The sequence below is a fragment of the Trichechus manatus genome, unplaced genomic scaffold (assembly GCF_000243295.1).
Source record: "Trichechus manatus latirostris isolate Lorelei unplaced genomic scaffold, TriManLat1.0 scaffold00028, whole genome shotgun sequence".
Lineage (NCBI taxonomy): Eukaryota > Metazoa > Chordata > Mammalia > Sirenia > Trichechidae > Trichechus > Trichechus manatus.
In genome coordinates this window covers 13,060,314-13,083,212 of record NW_004443964.1, presented here as the reverse complement: position 1 = coordinate 13,083,212, position 22,899 = coordinate 13,060,314, and the positions used below count along the sequence as shown (strand labels likewise).

At 34.3% G+C, this 22,899-nt stretch overlaps 1 protein-coding gene across 2 annotated transcripts in view; it reads right to left on the bottom strand.

The window, feature by feature from the left end:
• ABCA5 (ATP binding cassette subfamily A member 5) overlaps positions 1–22,899 on the bottom strand; it is a 102,390-nt gene that overhangs the window by 32,008 nt on the left and 47,483 nt on the right. For both annotated transcript variants that reach the window (XM_004374183.3, XM_023729281.1), the window contains 14 exons: positions 21,792–21,939; positions 19,775–19,943; positions 18,568–18,626; positions 16,653–16,763; positions 15,061–15,236; positions 14,410–14,529; positions 12,182–12,320; positions 10,795–10,885; positions 10,481–10,620; positions 8,510–8,629; positions 5,915–6,116; positions 4,013–4,182; positions 1,271–1,398; positions 736–873 (listed from right to left, as the gene is read on the bottom strand). In XM_004374183.3, the coding sequence (XP_004374240.1) occupies positions 736–873; positions 1,271–1,398; positions 4,013–4,182; positions 5,915–6,116; positions 8,510–8,629; positions 10,481–10,620; positions 10,795–10,885; positions 12,182–12,320; positions 14,410–14,529; positions 15,061–15,236; positions 16,653–16,763; positions 18,568–18,626; positions 19,775–19,943; positions 21,792–21,939 (1,911 nt within the window). The remainder of the gene's footprint in view (positions 1–735; positions 874–1,270; positions 1,399–4,012; positions 4,183–5,914; positions 6,117–8,509; positions 8,630–10,480; positions 10,621–10,794; positions 10,886–12,181; positions 12,321–14,409; positions 14,530–15,060; positions 15,237–16,652; positions 16,764–18,567; positions 18,627–19,774; positions 19,944–21,791; positions 21,940–22,899) is intronic.

Here is a 22,899-nt window from a genome sequence, read left to right as displayed (position 1 = left end):
CTACTCACAGTATATTCAATCACGGGAGTGATTACATTAAAACATGGAGAATCACGGCCCAGCCAAGTTGACACACAATCTCAACCATCACACCTTCCCAGTTTAGATACTTTTTCTTTCTTTTCCTTGCCTAACTGCTCTGGCTAGGACTTCCAGTACAATATTTAATAGCCGTGGTAAGAATGAGAATCCTTGTCTTGTTCCTGATCTTAAGGGGAAAACTCTCAGCTTTTCTTCATTGAGTATGATGCTAGCTGTGAGTTTTTCAAAAAAAGACTTTTATCATATTGAGGAATTTCCCTTCTATTCCTAGTTTCGTGAATGTTTTTATCATGAAAGGTGTGGGATTTTGTCAAATGCCTTTTCTGCATCCATTGAGATGATTATGTGGTTCTTTTCCTTTGTTCTATTAATGTGGTGTATTACAATGATTGATTTCCTAATGTTAAAGCACCCTTTCCCTCCCATCCCTGGAATAAATCCCACTTGACCATGGTGTACAATTCTTTTAATATGCTTTTGGATTCAGTTTGCTAGTATTTTGGTGAGGATTTTTGCATCTTCTACTCAAGTTTTGAGAAGACTAGGCGATATCACAAGATAAACTTTTACAGATTTCATTTGTTATTATCAATTGGCTTTTAATATATATTAAATATACTGTGCATATGTATATGTATACACATACACAAAGTATATATGTATGATACAACATATATTTTTTAGTCTGCTTACTTGAAAGAATGGGGTACTCCAGATCTGGATGCTTTCAGTCACATTTAAATGATAAAGATAGTAGTTACTAATGATATTCATCAACACAGGTAAAGAATAAACCATAGTACTGTTGACGGCAGCTGAAAATATATAGTCCTATGATAAGGAAAAAAAAAACATTTATTATATACTGCATAAAAATAAAAATAAGTGGATATGCTATGTACCAAGCTTTCTCACTGAGCTAATTCTCCCCAACTGTAATGAAAGCTGTTATAACAAATCATACAAACAATACTAATGATAGATAATGACAATCTGGTTTGAAATGCTCAGAGATTTTGATATTTTAGACAAAAAAATATAAAAATAAAATTGAATTCTTACAGCTTTACATACTGGTCATTCATTGGGACATAATATATATCATAAATATATACACCTATTTACAAAAGTAAATCCTCATTTCTAACTAATGAGGTCAAATCAGCAAATGATTAATTTTAGAGGAACTGTTCTAATCTTTCATAACTCTCACATAAATTACTCTTACCTTTTCTGAATGCACCACATTTAAAGCTGCACTATGGGGAGCAGCAGATACGTAGTCACTGTCATTAAACATTGTCACCATTATGTTCTGGTTTGCGAAAAAGCTAATAAGATCACTAATATCTGAGCCTGGTATTAGAAAATAAGCAAATAATAAAGAATTAGTATAAATAAGAAACAGGCATAGGCTATTTAAATAAGAAACAGACATATAGTGGAAAGATCACTCTTTTTAGAAAAATATTTTATCTTCATTAAATAAGAAGTGAGTAGGATCACTGGCTCTAGAGCCAGCCAGCCTGAATTCAAATTCCAGTTGTACCACTCATACTATCTGTCCTTCAAGCAAGTTACTTAGATACTCTGGACCTTAGTTTCCTCTTTCGTAAACTGGGGACAAAGAGTGACCATGAGGATTAAATGACTGAATATCTACACCGGTCTTAGAACAGAACCTGTGCGAATTTTAGTTGCTGCTGCTGCTACTACTATTACTAACACTTAAAGGTTACTATAATACTCACAAAAAATCTGATTACTGAGAATAAAAATCTGTCTGGCAATTTTACGTAACAAGGTAACTTGCTGGGCTCAGAAAGGGATAGTCCAAGGTGTGGAGTTAGGTAACACCACTCCCTAGAAGATGTCTGTATGTTCTGGACAGACAAGTTTTATAAATGTCAACTGCCTTACCTATCTTAAAATATTCAAATACATCATCAGGTCTCCATCTACACTCTCTAAATTTCCTGGAGCCAAGAGAAAAATTTTGAATCCTGTCTGGGGTTTAAACCCATACCAACATGTCTGATGAATGGAGCAGTTTCTTCTTCATTATCATAAAAGCCAGGATTCAAGGAAGTACAAATGTGACATTGAGAAAAATGAAAACCAAATTAGGGAAAACACCATCGGTAACTAAGAAGACCTGGTGGCGCTGTGATTAAAGCACTCAGCTGCTAACCAAAAGTTTGGCAGTTCAAACCCACCAGCCATTCTGCAGAAGAAAGATGTGGCAGTCTGCTTTCGTAAAGATTACAGCCTTGGAAACTATGGGGCAGCTCTACTCTGTCCTATTGGGTCTCTATGAGTTGGAATTGACTTGACAGCAGGCAACAATCAGTAACTAAATGGTGTGGCATGGTGGGTCAAACTGAGTGTTGTAGAGAGTGGTGCTATTAGGTATAGACTGATGCTATGTTTAACTACTCTCAACCTAATGCCTTAAGTGATCTCTATCTCTTGCTTCCCAGAGTGACTATGTACTCTAAGAGAGCTATTTACAACTGAAGGAACTGGAGAGAGGATAAGCTACCATTCAATACATGCTTATAATGTACTTAATGTAATATATGTACACACTATGATTCCTAAAGGAAAAGTGGCTTTATTGAAACCAGCAACAGGGCTTAGGGAAACATGAGATACATATGTACGCAACTCTAGAAATACTAAAAAATAATGGAAGAGATAAAACTCTGAATATACTAAAATTTCTGCAGATCAGTGAGAGGGAACTCAGAGCACAGACAGTTGAGATATATGTATAATTTCCCAAGCATACATAAAAATGTCACAATGAATATAAGGGTCCATGCACTACTATGTTTTAGCAATATAAAATGTAGATTAAAACCAAAAACAAGAATTCTAACCAAAGAAAAAACTTCAAAACAACATTTTTTATTCAAGAGCAATTTTTTATCACTAAATGAATTCTTCCCCCCAAAATGTGAATCATCCATGATTATTATTTTAACACTGGGCAAAGCTCTTAAGAGTAAATCAAAAAGGAAAGATACTAAACAATAGATGAAAAACAAAAACCAAACTCGTTGCCATGGAGTTGATTCCAACTCATAGTGACCCTATAGGACCGAGAAGAACTGCCTCGTAGAGTTTCCAAGGAGCGCCTGGTAGATTCGAAGTGCCGACCTTTCAGTTAGCAGCCATAGCACTTACCTACTACGCCACCAGGGTTTTCAAACAATAGATAAAGTGTTAGGAAATGGTAAACCCCGAAGAGTTTGTGAGTACAGAAAGATATGTGAAATGTAACTTTCCAATGTATTTCAGCAAGATAGAAAACAAAGCTGCTTATGTTTTGCTGTAAATTTGCCAGAGTTAGCTAACATTGATTTTGTTAAAATTTGTTCTGAGCCTTACTCAAGGCCATGTTTTTTTTAAAAAAACTTTTTTTAATATTTGACAATTATGTAGTAAGAATAACCAATAGCAAATTCAAATATATCCATTACAAATTTAATGTATTTAATCATAGATACAAGGATTATTTTTCTTAATTCTGACTCTTCATATAATCCTTGAAGGACTGTTTCAACATTTCTAGTTAGCATATATAGCTGCATAAAAATTACATGCTGTAACTCATTCTGAAGAGTTTTTTAGCTTCTGAAGTTTATTTTACTCAACATGAACTTTGAGATAAAACAACACTCTGCTTAAAAAATAATTTTTGCTACCATTAAAAAGGGGAATTTTATGATGATAAGCAGTATAAATCAGGATAGTTAAAAAACTTCTCATTTGCACTTAAACCAACATTTCAGTTCTGTTATATTATTCAGCATCAATAAAGTAAATGTTTCATTTAATTTAGATTTCATGTAGACAAACCAGGCCTTTACCTCAAATATGGTTAAGATCCAATCCTCTAGCCTATTTCCTCCCCTCCCCCCATGCCCTAACCAACACACATTCACAGACCTTCACACACTCTTACCAGCAGAATTTTGAAGAAGCAGATTTGTTTTGTATTTATGTGGTTTATCTCCAGGTTTTAGGAAATATAAGTCTGGAACAAGTTTGATGGGAACCACTGCATTTTTAAAAGAGTGATGTACCAAAAACATAAAAATCTGAACTGCAAAAAAAATTAAAAGCAGAAGCAACCTGAAAAAAAAAAAAAATTAACCTAGTCAATATACATAAATCTAATATAAATCTTCCTTCACAGGACAATTAAAAGGTAATCACTGAAAATAAAACTAAGGGAAAAAAAAATTTTTTTAAGTAGAATTTCTACTGCCAAAAATGATCTCATGTCGATTTTGGACAGAAAGCCAATATTCAATGACAAAATTAAAAGTTATAGGAGTATATTTCAGATGAGAGTCATCCTGACATTTTTATAGGGTATGCAAATATGTGGTTATAACTGAAAGAACCAAACATTTTTTATTTCTATTCTTTTTTATTTTATTTGATCACTTTTTTATTTCTATTCTCCTGTAAGAACTGTTTCTTCCCTTGTCTCTATTTTAACCATTTACTCTCCGTATGTTAACAAAAATATTTTAGATACAAGGAAGAAGATAAAAATACAGTGAAATATTGAATGACTGGTATCTTTGAAGTTTTATTCTACTCACAGTTTAATTACATTAACTTCCGTTGCTCCTCTCAGAAGCAAGCAAAGCTAAGATATACTACACTGAGTTATAAGGATCACCATTTTCAGCTGGTTGGGTAAATAATTCTATTACCCATTCAAAATGCCCTTTTATCTGGAAGACAGCTACTTATCCTGCAAAATATCCCTACATTATATGGGATAAGTGTCACAACAAGTAGGTAGAGCACTTAGATTATCACACTTCATTTAGCATTTTATAATATTCAGATAGCACATACTTTTAAAAAAATCATTCTTAAATTGTTTGTATGTATAGATAAAATCAGCATTTTCAAAAGTATGCTACACTGAGCTCTAGTTCTATAATAAGTTAACGGGTGTTACATAAAAAATATCTGATAATTCAATAAGATTGAGAAATTCCAGGTTAGACAAAGTTGAACTAATTTCTTTACCATAGAACCTCTCCTGTGTTTTTCTGTGTTAATAAACAACTCTTCAAGAGAGGGAATATAAAATGTAGTATTTCCTCAATGCTTTTTATCACAGAATGCCCTTACTGTTTTTAGGGAGCATTTTATGAGAGTACTGCTCAACAAGCTGACTTAAGTAAACATTTTTCTTTCAGTAATGCTGCCACAGGAATAAATTAGATAATCGACAGATCAATCAAGATAATGAATAAACTTGGTCAAAAAAGCAAATGAATTCAGCATATTTCAAATATGTAATGGTACTCTTATTTCTAATTATTGTTTTATTTCTACTGCCACTGTGGCTCTAACAAGACAAGTGTGTAGAGTATGAAAGGAGTTAATACATGTTACTCCAAATCATTCTCACTTACACCTAGTACCCCATGGGAATCTGAGAGAGGCTAAAGCTAAGTTGAGAAGACATTGTTATGATCCTAGTTCTACCAGCTTTAAGGCCTTCTTCACATTTCAGTTTCTTCACCTGCTGTTTACAAAAATATAAATGCAAAATAAAATTTAAGATATAACAACTTCCTGTTTTGAGTTACAATTACAGAATATTATTTGTCACTCCCCCGTTTTATAGAAGTGATAATAAATGCTAACAAAAGAGTAAAGTTCTAAGGGTACTCGATGAAATTACTAACAGCATAATTATTTTTCTTTGATATTTTCAAATTATAGCTTTCATCTTTCAAAACTACATAGATTATTTACATATGTCTGCATTTAAAAAGTCAAGATGGTAAAAAAACAAAAAAAACTCATCCAGTAAAAAAGTGAGTATACTTACACTGATCTCACTGATTTACTTTCACGTTTCAAGGTAAGGAAATGACACTTTGCTATTGTAGACACCTGCTGTTTCCACAGGCTCATGGTGCTCACTACAGAAGCCTGGGTTTCAGAAAGAATAAGTAAGCTCTGCTCCATTTCATCAAAAGATTTTGAATCCATTTCTTCCTCTGGTGGCTGCTGAGTAAACACACTGTAATCTATTTGCCAAAACACAAAGAAAAGACAGAAAATCGTGGCATATTCCTTAGAAAGATAAAAACCTTTCTGAAGCATATAAATTTTAAAGAAGCCCTCCTCTGGTGGTGATGTGAAGCAAATGGAATTCTCATACACTTTTACCGTTTCTACTAAAGCTGAACATATGCATATCTTATGACCTAGGAAATTCCCTACTAGGTATAAACCTCACAGAAATATGTACACAGGTTCATCAAACCACATGTGCAAGAATGTTCTCAGTTAGCAGCCCCATGCCGAATAGTCATAAAGTGAAAAGAACCCAATTGCTATCAACATGTAAATAAATTAGTAAGTTGTAAAAAGTGCCACGAAGAACTAGTATGAAACAATGAAAGTGAACAAACTATCAACAGGTAAATGAATAAATAAGTTGTGAAATAGTGCCACAATGGACTAGTATAGAACAATGAAAGCGAACAAACTATCAACAGGTAAATGAATAAATAAGTTGTGAAAGAGTGCATGATGGACTAGTATAGAACAATGAAAGTGAACAAACTACTGTACAACTACACATAACCACATAGTTCAGTCTTACAAACATAATACTGAATAAAAGAAGCCAGACACAAAAGACACATATGGTGTGATTCCATTAGTCCAAAAACAGGCAAAACTAACTGACGGGAATAGAAATCACGATCTGTTATTTTTATATTAGCCACTCAACATTCATGCAAAATATGTATTTAAAGCACCTTGACTCTTTTAACAACTACAAACTCTCTACCATCCCAGTTTCCTTCACTTTCAGCCATCTGTTGTTGTGGTTAGGTGCTGTTGAGTCAGTTCTGACTCATAGCAACCCTATGTACAACAGAACAAAACACCTCCCGGTCCTGTGCCATCCTCACAATTGTTATGCTTGAGCCCACTGTTGCAGCCACTGTGTCAATCTATCTCATTGAGGATCTTCCTCTTTTTCGCTGACCCTCTACTTTACCAAGCATGATGTCCTACTCCAGGGACTGATTCTTCCTGATAACATGTCCTAAGTATGTGAAATGAAGTCTTGCCATCCTTGTTTCTAAGAAGCATTCTGGTTGTACTTCCTCGGAGACAGATTTGTTCATTCTTTTGACAGTCCATGGTATATTCAATATTCTTCACCAACACCATAATTCAAAGGCATCAATTTTTCTTTGGTCTTCCTTATTCAGTGTCCAGCTTTCACATGCATATGAGGCTACTGAAAACACCATGGCTTGGGTCTGGCACGCCTTAGTCCTTAAAGTGACATCTTTGTTTTTTAACATTTTAAAGAGGTCTTTTGCAGCAGATTTGCCCAGTGCACTGTGTCGTTTGATTTCTTGACTGCTGCTTCCATGGGTGTTGACTGTGGATCCAAGTAAAATGAAATCCTTGACAACTTCAATATTTTCTCCATTTATCATGATGTTGTTTATTGGTCCAGCCATCTGATTAACCTTCAATTGCAGGAAACACTTTCTCAACTCACATCTCACCTCAAACTTCAGAGATCGACCTCTGATCCTCACCATGCCACTGAAATTGCTCTTGTCAGGCACCACTGTCTTCTACATTACCAAATCCTTCACTGTCCTTTTTGTTATCAAAGCCATCTTTTCTGTCCTCATCTTTATTCTTCAAAGCAATGAACAAATAACTGACCTCTTCCTTTTTCCTGAAATACCATTTTGTCTTGGCTTTTGCACCTCCATTCTTTTGGGGAAGAAAAAAGAGCAACGGTTGCTACTTTTTAGATACCCCTTTTGGCTCCGCTCTTCCTTACAATCCATTCATCATTCAACAACAAAAAGGCATTTTTAAAAGGTAAATCAGACTCTGATAGGTTCACATTGCACTAAGAAAACAAACCAAATTCTTTTCTAGATTTTTAAGGCCTAACATAATCTGCCCTGTTGCCTACCCATCTGACTTCACTGAGTACTACCCTCACCTTGGCTCTCTAAGCTCTGGTCACGGTGAACTTTTTTCTGTCCCTCAAAGATGACCAACTCATTTTTCAATTAAGACATTTGCATTACCTTCCCTTTAACTAGAAAGTTGTGTTCTGAAATCTTTGTCTACCTGGTTTTCCTTTTCATCCAGGTATCACTTTGAATGTCATGTCAACAAAGTCCTCCTTGACCATAAATTTAAACTAGCTGCCTCCCAAGATCACTCCCATTATTTCCTTCATAACTCTTATGACTATCAGCAAATATCTCAATTACTTGTTTATTTACCTATTTATTTCTGCCCTTCCCTCCCCAAAATAATATAAATGTCACACATTTATGGTAATTATTTGTCTGGTTCATTTCCTAAAAAGATCACCATCTATCTGGCTCATTTCCTAAAATGGTTGGTTACTTTTGTTTTTTACCTGCTTGGTCAATTTCTGCTTCAACTTCTAGCTTTAAGAATACATCTTCCAAAGTCGTCATGGAAACACCATAAGAAATAACACCCAAACTAGAATGAGTGTCTAGAGCAGAAAACAAATCTAAAATAAAAAGAAAAAATACTGTGCACTTAAGCATACTAACATGAATTATTTTAAAATATCCTTTAAAAACAGTATATGACTAAGTTTACTCAGCTAGCACAGTGATTCTCAAACTATCTGGTCTTAGAACCCCTTTCTCACTCTTAGAAGTTGCTAAGGACCCCAAAGAACTTGAAAGATTTCAACGGGAAGAGAGTATTGTTTTATATTTTTGTAATCCCTTTAATGTTGTCTTATAGAGTATAGAAAGATTCTCATATTTGCTTCTGTATTCAATCTATTGTGATGGTACATGTCATGTAGCCTCTGGAAAACTCCACTGAATACTCATGAGAGACACGATCAAAAAAGCAAATAACATCTTAGTCTTATTACAGGGTGGTACAAATGGTTAACATGCTTGGCTGCTAACCAAAAGGCTGGAGGTTCAAGTCCAATGAGAGATGCCTTGAAAGAAAGGCCCGGCAATCTACTTACCAAAAATCAGCCACTGAAAACCCTCTGGAGCACAATTTTATTCTGACACAAATGGGTGTCAGAGTAGAAGAACTGTGCTCCGTGAGTTGGAATAGACTTATCATGAAAAAGTTTCGACTGCATGAATTCCTTGAAAACATCTTAGGATCCACTCCACAGGAGTTCCTAGAATACACTTTGGAAACTAGCCAACCAGTGAGACAACTTACCAAAGACGCATGGAGGCAACAAAGTGTGGTGGTAAGAACATGAGCTCTGGAACCAGTCAGTCCGGTTTCAAAACTCAGTTTGACCACTTTCTACCTATGTTACCTTAGGCAAGTTACCTAATCTTTGTATACCTTAGTTTCCTCATTTATAAAATGGAAACAATAGTAAGTTTTAACCTCACAGTTATTGAAATATTAAGATAATTAAGTAAACTAAGAATTGTAAAAGGCATAGACCAGCATTCTACACATAATAAGCATTATATAAGTATTATTAAATTAAAGAATTGCAGATAGGTAGGTAGACAGAATGACAGGCATTAATTCGGCATATATACTTCAGTCTGTTAATTAATGATTTATTTTTATTTCTTAAAGAAACCAATTTACCTAATACAGAAAATTTTATCTAGTTATGAGATAAATGCTGTGGGGATTCTGTACAACATATATATATATCAGTAATATTCCTTTGGCTATTTAGAGATTCCTAAACAGATGAAGAAGACTAAGTTTGAGTTCCTCATTATAAAGTAGAAAAACACTGCCTCAGTTAAAATAATTCAAGGGTTTACCATATAATTCATTATGGAATCATGAAACTGGAAAAGAGTTTGAGAACATATAACAATAACAACAACCCATGGCCATCGAGGCAATTCCAACTCATAGTGACCCTACAGGACAGAGCAGAACTGCCCCATAGGGTCTCCAAGGAGCAGATGGTGGATTCAAACCACCGACCTTTTGGTTAGCAGCCGTACCTCGCTGTAGCTCTTAACCACTGTGCCACCAGGGCTCCTGAGAACATATACAAGCAACTATATATGTGCCTTATTCCCAGAAGATCTCCAACCAATCTTGGAGCAATTTATTTCTTTCTTGATAACAAAGCAAACAATTATTTTTTATGTTTTTTCTTTCATTTTTTTTGAGCATTTACGTTAACGTACCAGTTACAGTTTCTTGCATGCTGTTTGTATAAAGAAGAAATAAGTTAGCTTGTATTTCTGGTTTTCAAAAACAAAATAAACAGAATATTAACTATGGCCATGTGGAGTATAAAATTATCACACAGAAAAGTAAACAGGGTAAAATAAGAAAACCTACTCCCAATGCAAGACCCTGGTTCAACAACCAAGAAACAGAAAGTAGGTAATACCTGAAAATTTATCCATATCCTTGAAAGGCAAGCTGTATACAAGTTGTTGGTCATTCTGTTGTAATAAAGTAGCTCCAGGTATATGCTGTTTAACTATTGAAGAAAGAGATTCTGTGGCACAGTATTTGTCTATGTACGTGCTAGAGAGAACCCAAAATCACACGATTACTTAAGTCAACAACTAAAAAGGTAAATTCTGAATGTTTTAAACTAAATTTAATGTCACAAAAGAAGCGAAAGCACACTACAGCAAACCCTAAAAATATTAATAGTAGATGAAGAGTATGATAAAGAATAAAGAATGAATATAATACCTCAGACGGTAGCCAATTCCCCATTTACTTTTGAGAAAAATTGAAGAACCAACACATTTCAACATTCCTTGTGATATGACAGCTTTCCTATCTGTAAACAGAGATTTACATTTCAATTTTTAAATTAATAATACATTAATAATTGGCATTTATACTTCATGGATTACCCTATGGGAGATGCTTATGTATTATCTCATGAAATCATCACAACCCTATGTGAAAGGTACTAGACTATCATCACCTGTTTTTAGATGAGGACACTGAGTCAATAAGAAAATATATAGCTTGTCCATGGCCCACATAGCTATTAAGTGACAAAGCTGGAATCTGTACGCAGGCAGTCTGACTCTCTACAGTGCACTTTCCTTATACTGCTCCAAATATCTCAGGCTCTTTGCAAGAGGCTTACTAATGCAAGGGCTTTCACAATTCCTTTATAACCAAATGTAAAAACAGCTTTGAAAAAGCAAAAGAAATAACAACAAAAACAAAATGTTATTTTGATGTTTTTTTTTTTTCCAAAGATACAGCTGAAGGGATAAATTGCGTGCCCAATTTCTTAGGTGACATTATAAGCAGAAAAATGTCTCTCCAGAAATTTGAACTCGTAGATACTGTCACGTGTTAACTTAAACTAAGGTTTTTGGTGTATGTGTATGTATATGAAATTATGCAGAAAAGAGTTTACATAGCAGGCCTGACACTGCTATCCTTAGAAAGGCCTGCTAGCAAGGTTGGCCCTTGACTAGTGTCTAGAACTTGAATTTCGGGGGGTGGTTACCACCATTCCCAGAACAGATACAAGGGGCTCACTGTGCCTAAACTGTACAAACTGTGTGATTTATGCTGAACAGCTGCTTGTCTTCTAGGGGCCTGGAATTTTGATGCGTGCTAGGCAGAGGGTGTCTACAATGATCAGTACCTGATAAGAACTATAGGCACTGAGTCTGTACTGAGCTTCCCTAGCAGAGGACATTTCACACATGTTGTCACAATTCACTGATGAAGGAATTAAGTGCGCCCGATGCAGTCCCACTGGGAGAGGGCTCTTGGAAGCTTGCGCTTGGTTTCCTCCACACTTTGCCCCATGCACCTTTTCTGTTTGCTCATTTTGCTTTGTATTCGTTCATGTAATAACTCATAGCTGTGAGTACAGCTATATGCTGAGTCCCGTGATTCCTCATAGTAAAGCACTAAACCTAGAGCAGTCTGGGTAGCACTCGACACAAAAATATACAGTTTTTTTAAAATTTTTAAACCTTTTCTGTGAAGAACACACTCATAAGGGACCAAGTTCTCTATTTATTCCTCATGATTTATCCTTCCTAAGTCCACCTCCCTTTTGGCCCCATGAACTTATCTTTCAGAAGTGAAGCAAAAACCTCACCAGCAAGAATGTCAGCTTCATCCATGAAATGAGTACTAAACACCGTCACCCGGCTGGATTTTCTGTATTTCAGAAGATTCCAAACAATATGGCGAGAACAGGGGTCCATTCCAGCTGTTGGTTCATCTAGCAGCAGTATCTGTGTGAAAAGGAGTAGAGTGAAGAGCAGGAAACTCTCAGGAAAACTAAAAAATTTACAATGTATGTGGCTACTGAAAATCTTTCCATTTCAAGTTATTCTTTCCGGCCAGAAATACATTAGATCTAAGTTTTTCACTTATATTTGAGTTAGCAAAAATTTTAAAAATTATCAGTTTGACAAGTGAATACCTTACTAGGTTTAATTTTTAAAAGCTAGTATCTGTAAGACATAAGACATAAGTGTAATAACAATCAGATAAATAAACTAAAAACATTAAGTATATTGCTGTTTTCTGAACAATTAAATTTTATAGGTATAACAATTATTAGAGAAATAAGTCCTATACTAATTTCAAGGGAAGCAATTTGTTTTACACTATTTCCTGATTTAAAAATCTCAGCAGTGGAGGTTGGGAGGAAGATTAAATAACATAAAACCAGAATTCTGAGTTATTCCCAAGCTGTAGCAACAAGGGAGAATGTGGCGGAATGGTGGGGATCAAAAAGGCTCCTACCTGCAAGCATGGGCCTGGCGGCTTTCTTTAAAAAAAAAAAAAAACCAAACTCATTACCGTTGAGTTGATTCCGACTCCAAGCAACCCTGTAGGACAGAGTAGAACAGCCAGTAGGGCTGCCAAAACTGTAATCTTTACGGAAGCAGACTGCCACATCTTTCTCCCATGGAGCAGCTGGTGAGTTCAAACCACCAATCTTTCAGTTGGCAGCCGAGCGTTTTAACCACGGTGCCACAGTGCTACAGCTAGTTCTGTTTCTACAAGACTGAGAACAGCATAAAACACACAAAAATCAAAGTAGTACTAAGATACAAATACTGGTCTCTATTCATCTGGAACAAAAGAGAAAGAAGAAAAACAAAGACTCAAAGAAGAAACTAGTTAACAGGATTGATAGTCTACACAAACCACGGCTCACCTATCTGGAGCCCAGAAGAACTACCGTGTTTTTACGCAAATAAAATATGCCTTCTACGTTTGTTTGTCAACTGCTCCCTCCCCCGTGAGGTATTTTCGTAAGCATCACTATGCCAATTTTTTTACACCTTGCTGTAAAATAAAATTAGCATAGTGTGCCTACCAAAATACCTGGTGGGAAGACGGTGCAGTTGGCAAACAAACGTAGAAGGTGCACATTATTTGCGTAAAAATATGGCACAATAGATGGTCCCAGAAATAATGGAAGAAAAATATAGAACAAAACTCAAATTCCTAAAAAAAGGCTAGGCTTACTGTACAAACAGATACTACAGGGAATCCTGAGACTACTGTCTGCAGATACTCTTTGAATTTGGAACTCAAACCACTCTCAGAGGTCACCTTTCAGCCAAAAGCCAGACTGGCTCATAAAATAAACAGTATCAGCCATGAGTACTGTGATCCTCTATATAATCATCTAAATAAAACCAAACAGTAAACATTTACCCTAGAGCAAAGTTGAGAAGGTAAGGGAGGACAGGAAAACTAGATTAATGGAAACAGAACAACCAGAATGGAAATAATGAGAATGCTGATACATTGTGAAAATGTACCCAATGTCACCAAAAAACATGTATAGAAATTGTTAAATGAGAACCTAATTTGCTGTGTAAACTTTCACTAAAAACACAGTAAGATGTTAAAAAGAAAAAAAAAATCAAAGCAGCAGAATGGGGATGAACTGAACTATTCCTCTGACTGTGTTCTACTTTTTATTTTTTATTATGCACTATTTTTAATATACAGAAAAGTACAGAGAATAATAGAAAAATACTGTTATAGCCACAATTTAAATTTAATAAATCCTATTTCTTGGCCATATTTTTTTCATATTTTTTAAAGAAATTAAACATTGCAGATGTAACTAAAGTCCTTCTTCCATTTTCCATCCTAGAGGTAACAAGTATCACAAAGACATTATATATCTTTCTGACCTCAGTTGAAAAACTTTATTGCCATGATTACATCCAGTGATGTATAGTATTCTATGTATGTTTAAAATTTACATAAATGTATCATATAACTTTCTACAACATGCTTTTCTTTTCAACACAATTTAAAACTATCTCCTCAGTGAAACTAACATTTATTTACCTTAGGATTCCCAAGAACAGCAATTCCTAAAGACAGCTTTCTTTTTTGACCACCACTTAACTTTTTAGCTTGGTTATCTTTGATGGCCTGCATGTCTAAATCCAGTAAAACCTTCTGCACCTGTAAAAGTAAAGTGTGAACAATGATATTTTTTAAATCATGCCATTTATATAATTATCTATATTAGTTTTTAAATGTTCCAATTTTAATATCAACTTTAAAAATGTTCTTTTAGTACAGTATTTAATTTTGACATATATTCATATATAATTTTGAAACAACAGATTGCAAACTTCTTGAGGGAAATGTCTGTTTTCCTTTGTGACTTCCCGGGTAGTTGGGAAGGGGAAAGAAAGGATCAGTGTGAAGGCTCTGTGTGTATTAGGAGGAGGGGCAGATGTGAAAGAAAAGGGAAAGAGAGAGGAATGAAAGAAACATTTACTTTGAGAGGCCAATATCCTCCAGAAGAACAAGGACTAGTTTAAGTGTACTAAGACATTTACTCCAAATTCCACCTAATTCTTTAAAATGACTTACGATTACTGGCTCAGAACAGGTTTTACATTTATATTTTCAAGCATATTTTTATTACATAATATATTACAAAATTTACAGGGAATAAAACAAAACCTTTCTATATGAATAACCTACTTCTTGAATTATATTGTTGGCTGGTATTCCTTTGATTGCAGCCAAAATTGATAAATTTTCTTCTACTGTCAGAACATCAAAGTGTATATCTAATTGTGGACAAACGCCAATCATTTTTCTTGCTTCCAACATTTCATCTATTTCTGAGACTCTGTGTCCATATATACATGCAAATCCTAAAAGTAAAATACATATTTAAATTTACATTAAGTGTATTAATTATTAAAAAGTATGCATGCTTCATTTAACATATCCTCACAATTTAGTTATTTGGTTGTTAACAGACATATAACGCAAGAGTTAGAATAATTTGGATGACATGATGCACCCTCAATCCCCTACTCTTGGTGATTTGCTTTCACTTATGTTCCAATCCCATTTTCCTTCAGTTCCAGGTAGTATTATACAGTGCAAAGAGCAAGGAAATAAAAGCTTCACATTAAGTAAAATTATCTATTAGTCCATTATTTTCACTTACATTCTGGTAATAATTTCTTTCATTTTCAGACAAATAGTGGAGTCAACAAGGAACTAAAAGCTTTTCCCTTACCAGCTCTATGGTCTTGGGAAGATGATTTAATCTCTCTGAATACCAGCTTTTCTCTTTTATAAACTGAATACTAATATATCCCACTTAAGAACTGTTAAATCGATGTGATAATGTATGGAAAGTCATAACAAAAATCATAAATCTTATGTAAATGTAAGATATTATTAGTACATCGAACAGTGACACAATTAGGAATAAACAATAAAATCAAACTAATTTTAAAAGTTAAACTGCATTTAAGAGATTGGGATACAGATTCAATACATGGAAATGAAGTCCTTTTTTAAAGTAAAAATATTTATTGTACTTTATTGTGGAAATACGGAGTTGTCATAATGAATTCTCATCTATATGAAAATTACATATCAAAATTATATTTTGAGGTAGTGCTCTTAAAATTCTATTTCAGGAGATGGTGTTCACGGTTATCATTCTTTCCCTTTCGACATACTGTTACGTATTTAAAAACCTGTATCTATTTTCTCAACTTAAAATAATCTATAAAACCAAAAATACCAAACCCACTGCCGTCAAGTTGATTCCAACTCACAGCGATCCTATAAGACAGAGAAGAATTGCCCCATAGGGTTTCCATTCCAAGACTGTAAATTTTTATGGAAGCAGACTGTCACAACTTTCTCTCTCAAAGCAGCTGGTGAGTTCGAACTGCCAACCTTTCAGTTAGCAGCTGAGCGCTTAACCATGGCTCTACAAGGGCTCCTTTAAAATAGGTTACATTTATTTTCAAATCAGTTACTGATTTATCCTTCCTTGAAAATGAAGAACAGATACACACATATTTATAAAATATACGATAAAAATAGGCACAAAAGCAGATCCTTTTTACCTTATTAAACATGATGAAATCATTTTAATTTCTATTGAAAAAGAACTAAATATGTGTAGTCAAGAAAATGAGAAAATCACTGACAAAAATTATTCAGTATACATTTAAAAGATAGATAACTACATTGTGATATCTTGGTTAAAAACACTAGTAAAATGAAGTAAGAAATTTTATTTTAAGTCAGAAAACTCTTACCATCAGAGGGTGGGCATAGTCCACAAAGAATATTAATCAATGTACTCTTTCCTGTTCCACTGTGGCCAAGTAATGCAGTAATCTGACCCTCATATATGTCAAATGACAAGTCTAATTCAGGAAAGGAGAAGAATCAAATGTGATTTTTATTTCTGTTTAGAGATGCAGAATAATTCATAATACTTGTGCAGTCTTGAGGTAAGACAACAAATTTAAAGACGGATTTAAAATTTTCTATTGTATTTTATAGCAGTAAAAAAACTTCTGTGTTATAATCAGTAGCATGAACAGTAAGTAAGAACAGACTTTTTACGCAACCATTAAGATTTAGGGGGTACACAAAATATTTGGCTTTCCCTGTACTTACTTTTGGGAAATTCCCAAGGGAATTAAAACAGATAAACAAACAAAAATTTATCCTCACAGCTATTTACAAGCATGTTAAATACATTGATAAAAAACTAGAAATCAGACAATAGTACAGAAATGGCTAAGTAAATACTATGTAAGAAAAGAGGAAAAGTAATAAATTAATAAAGCATCACGACACAGGTAGTTCCTGACTTAGGACGGGGTTCTGTTCCGACAATGCCATCGTAAGTCGGTTCTGATGTAAGTCAAATACCACATTTATTTATTTTTTAATTTTAAGTATTATTGCCTTTTATTATTTGTATCTTTATAAGTCATAACACTAAACATCTGCAAGTGAACATCTGAGAATAACATCAGCATATTATGTTCTGCAACACTGTAGTACACGTTACTAATGATAAGATGCACACACACACACACACACACACACACAACCCAGAAGGTTGTGTGATTCACTGTAACTCAAATATGTCCTAAGTCTGGGACTACCTGTACATAGGTTACAAATCTTGGGATATCATAGCACACACTGAGTTAAAAAGAAAAATTTCTATGAGCTATACAGAAGAGAGGCACAAATACCATGTTTAAAACGTTTTAAGTATTTCCCTTTTGGAGGATCTTGTCCTCTCCTTCTTGGTGAGTGTAGTGGTTTTAAATAGTTACTTCTCCAGCCCCACAACACACACAAACACAAGCTTAATCATTTTGAGTGTAAAAGATGGTATGTCCATCATGCCTTGTGCCCCAGTAAAGAATAGTCTCTTCGATATATGGTACAGGGGCAATTGGATTTCCACATGCAAAAGAATGAAGCTGGAACCATACCTCACACCATATGTTTAACTCAAAATGGATCAAAGACCTAAATGTAAGAACTAAAATCATAGAACTCTTAGAAGAAGAAAACATAGAGGTAAAACTTCAAAACATTTTTAGTTGTCACAACTTAGGGAAGGGTGCTACTGGCATCTAATGGGTAGACATCAGGGATGCTGCTAAACATCCTACAATTCTTAGGACAGTTCCCCACAACAAAGAATTATTTTGCCCAAAATCACAATAGTGCCAAGGTTGAGAAACCCTGAGCAGGGTTATACCAAAAAAAAAAAAGAAAAAAAATTACACGTATAAAAAAACCCATTGCCATAGGTTGATTTCGACTCATAGTGACCCTAGAGGACAGAGTAGAACTGCCCCATAAGGCTTCAAGGAGCTGCTGGTGGATTCGAACTAACGATCTTTTGACTAGCAGCCAAGCTCTCAACCACTGCGCCACCAGGGCTCATGCATACACATGCATAACAATTAAATGAAAAAGGACACAGATGTGTTCAAACAGTTGAATATTTTTCATATAGATTACTTTTTGTTTTTACTATTTTGATGTTGTGTTACTGTTTTTACTATGAATATCAATTACATAAATAAATGAAAGTATTCCTAAATGAGAGAAAATTGTGGTTGAAATTTTAAATTTCCCATTGTTTTAGTATTTATACTTTAATACCATGCACTGAATACTAGGAAACCTACTTACTTCTCAAAGCCTCCACAGTTTCACTTTTCTTTCTGTATGTCTTCTGAATACCACTGATTCTGAAAAATACAGTTTGCGACTTTAAGTACTTGAAGCAATTTTTAAGTGTGTATGCTTATATGTGTAACACTTGTATCAAAGCTGTCATGTTTAATAGTAATAACAAATTACCTTCCTACTAAAGCAATGAACCAAAGATAGCTGACAATTATCAAATTATTTTATTATAAAATTATTTTCGAGAAGTTATGAAAGAAAAATATAGTATTCCCTTCCATTTGAAGCGTCATTCATTCATTTTTCATGCCAAAACAACTTCCAAAAAGAAAATCAAGTATTTGATTCTAGCAATTTGTGGACTTCTTTTCATCTTTGATACTTTTCTATTTGTAATTAATCAAAACATTTATTGCATCAGTTAAATGGGATAGAAATTAAATGCTATTTCATGTCACCACAACTGTCTACAAACATGGAGCAATTCCCCCATTCCACTTTAGATATTTTTTACATAATTTTTTAAAAGAATTAATGATTTTGCTAATTACTGCAAATTTTACCCTTGGGAAGGGAGACCACTGGCCCACTGATTATATCTGAAGTATTTTATTTCTCCCCTTGTTGTTATATATTTTTCTTAAATTTAAAGAACGCACAATATATTTCTCTTTTTATTTTCTTTTTTCTTTTTCTTTTCTTCTCGCTCTTATTATTATTTGATTTGGTGTTGATTAATCAAACAAGGAATAATAATGCATTTCTTTGGTTCATAAAAATTAAACTAAAATTCTAATTATGTTATAATACCCTAAGGGTATATGAAATTAACAAAGGGCAATTTAATACATTGAGACAAATCAAGTATGAATAAAATTATAGTCCATATTTAATCATTTTCAATATACATAATGGAGAAAGCTTTAAGCAGCTTAATTGTATAAACATTGGATTTTATTACTTTTAAAAATTTCCGCTGAAACATAATTTCAAATCTAGCACCAACCTTAATTCTGAATAGTTGCACAGAAAATAAAAATTTTAAAAGAAAAGTAATCCTTACCAATACTGTGTTTTAAAAATTACAAAGTATGTACCAAATCACCTAAGATATAATACTTTCATACATTATTTAAAAGATAGAGTTTAAATGTGGCAGATTCCACAGTGGCAGTTTTTATAACTAATTTGCCGAAGAGTCCATTCGTACCTGATAGCTTCTTTCCCTAGAAACTCTGAAGAAACAGGCTCAACAATTTCACTAAAACTAATACTCCCATTCACATTGCCTTCTGGTAACTCCTTATAATTTCTTTTGCTCTTTGACCAATATGATGGCTTCAGAAAATATAAAGATGATCTCCGTAAACCAAATTCACCTGAATATTAACAAAAATAGAGTTATAACATAAACTATCATTCCTGAAAATTAGTTTTTAAATCATTGGTAAAGGCAGTATTTGAAACATAACAACCTAAATCTAACATTTACATATGGATAAAGTACTAAATCAATACTCTGTGAAAATCTAAGTTTTACTGACAAACAATTCTAGTCCACAAAGTTCCAGAGTTGCTCAGAGTTCATGGAAATCTAAAGGTGAGTAAAGCACATTCTCTGTCCTAAAGCAATTTGTATCTTATGGCTACAATACAATGCAGAACGTGAGGCATGCCATGCATGGTACTGAGTTCAAAAAAGGAAAAGTTTACATCTGGCTAAGGGATAAATCCTGAAGGTTTGAATGGGTACCATTGTAGACAGTTTTTGAAAATAGGTGGCATTTAGAAAACTGGATATAGTTCTTAGGGAAGACATTTCAGAATTAGGAGAGCAACACAGCAAAAGGGAAGAAGTAAGAGACTTACATGGATATTAGGTAGACAGTGATTGTTACATAGCATGTACCCATTTTTCCCTCTTCCCACCCAAAAAACCTATACCCTCCATTGTTAAAAAAAATATCTACCCCTCTTCAGATGGCCATGTTTCCAAGGGATCTGATCCCAACTACAGAGAAGATCCAAACTAATCTAGGGCCAATCAATATTTGGCATTCCTCTGGTGAATATTATTGCTCCAGCAGTAAACATGTAACCAATCGTGGAGGAAGAGTTTAGTTAGGGGAGCGGTTCCCCTACCCTTTCCCTTTAGACATGAACAAAGACAAGACCCGAGTCACTGCCTGACTCTTAGACAAAGGTGGCAAAGTACAGAAAAAAGTGGATCTCTGATGACATAATTGAGCTAAACCAGCCAACCCTGGAGCCTATTCTATCTCTGGAATTTCTTTTAAGTCAGTCAATTAATTTATGCCATTTAGAAAGGTTTTCTGTTATGAATAGCTGAAAACAATATGATACATTAGGATGTGTTTAAATAGGTAAATAAGACTGTATGAATGGATATAAGATATAATAAGGAGAGTGAAGATGAGAGTGAGAGATTAAATATATAAAAGTACTATGGATATAAGGAGTTTCTACTTATTTCATGAGGATACGGTCAGCAAGGTTTCTGAGCAGGTGACTAACTTGATTAAAGTGAGTGGTAAAGTCCTTTGATAGACTAGAGGTAGGAAAACTAGGTAAGAGGTACTGCAATGGTCTAGATTGGCACTGCCCAATAGAACTTGCTGGGATGATGGTACTGTTCTATATTTGTACTGTCCAATATGGTAGCTAGCAGCCATATGTGGCTACTGAGCAATGGAGATGTGGCTCCTGCTACTGAAGAACTGAACTGTCTTATTTATCTAATTTTATACTCGTTTAAATTTTAAAAGCCACCAAATAAGACAGTGTAGGTCTAGAATACAGACAAAAGTAATGAGGAACTCCAGGGGACAAGGAATGGGATGCTGGATATTTAATAACATGGCTGCATCTACAGGAGTTGGCTATAGATGTATGATAGGAGACGAGAGGAATGGTAGGAGTCATAAGACTCCTTCACAGCTTTGGACCTTAGTGGGTAGAATAATAAAATACTTTAGCCAAGAAGTTCAGTTTGCAACTTAAGAATTTCAAAACAAATGGCTCTCTTTTTACAAAATCTCTTCCTGTTCAGTAGTGGTAAAAGCACAAGGTATAAAAGTACTTAATAAAAGCCTTAACAATGAATATGACTTGGGGTACTCTGGTTAGAAAGAAAAATAAATAAGTTGACCCTATCTGGGCAAAAAAATTAAACACTTTAAAATAAAACCCAATAATCAACTGCATACCTGGAATGACTTGGTCAAGATAGACAGCCAAGAGGATGTAAAATATACTATTAAGCGCTAGCATGGTAAGAGTAATAATTAGAGGATATGGGCCTTCAGTCAAATTAGAAAACAAAGCACCTTCATTAAAATCTTCTAAATGCATGACCTAAACAACAGAAACATCAACTTAATTATATGAAAATAATAAAAACAAGCAAAAGCCTATACTATTTTAGACTTAGAATTATTCTTTATCTCCAAAATGAGAGTAAGCAAATAGGGCCTTTTACCAGATGAAACAATTTACCAAATTAGTAATATGAATTTACAAGGAAAACAATAAATACTTTACTGAAATATAGATTTATCACAATTACTTTCAATCGTGTTTTAAATGCTTTCTTAAACTAGGATACCTCCAATCCTTGAACACTTCACTCTAATGCTATGACTAACAAATGAAACGATAATAAAGTATGATGCTAATACCAATATGCAAACAAAAGGGTTATGGTCCACATAGAAGTCAAACAAATTAAGTATAAGAGGATAAAATTATGGTTAGCATTTTTCCAATACTGAAATGGGAGAAAGTACTTATAAATGGAGAAGTTACAAATGAAACCCTTAAAAATGGAGAAAATATAAATGAACCCAAAACAAAACCAAACCCGTTGCTGCTGAGTCGATTCTGACTTACAGCGACCCTACAGGACAGAGTAAAACTGCCCTATGGGGTTTCCAAGGAGCGGCTAGATTCGAACAGCTGACCTTTTTTGCTAGAGGCTGAGCTCTTATCCACTGCAGATATAAAATGTGTTCTGGTATTCAAACATCACTCCTTTCTCATGCTGAAATTTTAAAACTTTTTTTTTCCTGCAAATTAAAGATATATAAGATGCTACATGTATGAGCCCTGGTGGTGCAATGGTTAGGTACTCGGCTTCTAACCAAAACACTGGCAGTTCGAACCTACCCAATGACTCCACAGGAGAAAGAGTTAGCAATCTGCTCCCATAAAGACTACAGTCAAGAAAACCCTATGGGGCAGTTCTACTCTATCACATGGAGTTGCTATGAGTCAGAACTGACTTGATGTCACCCAACAATAACAACATGCTATATG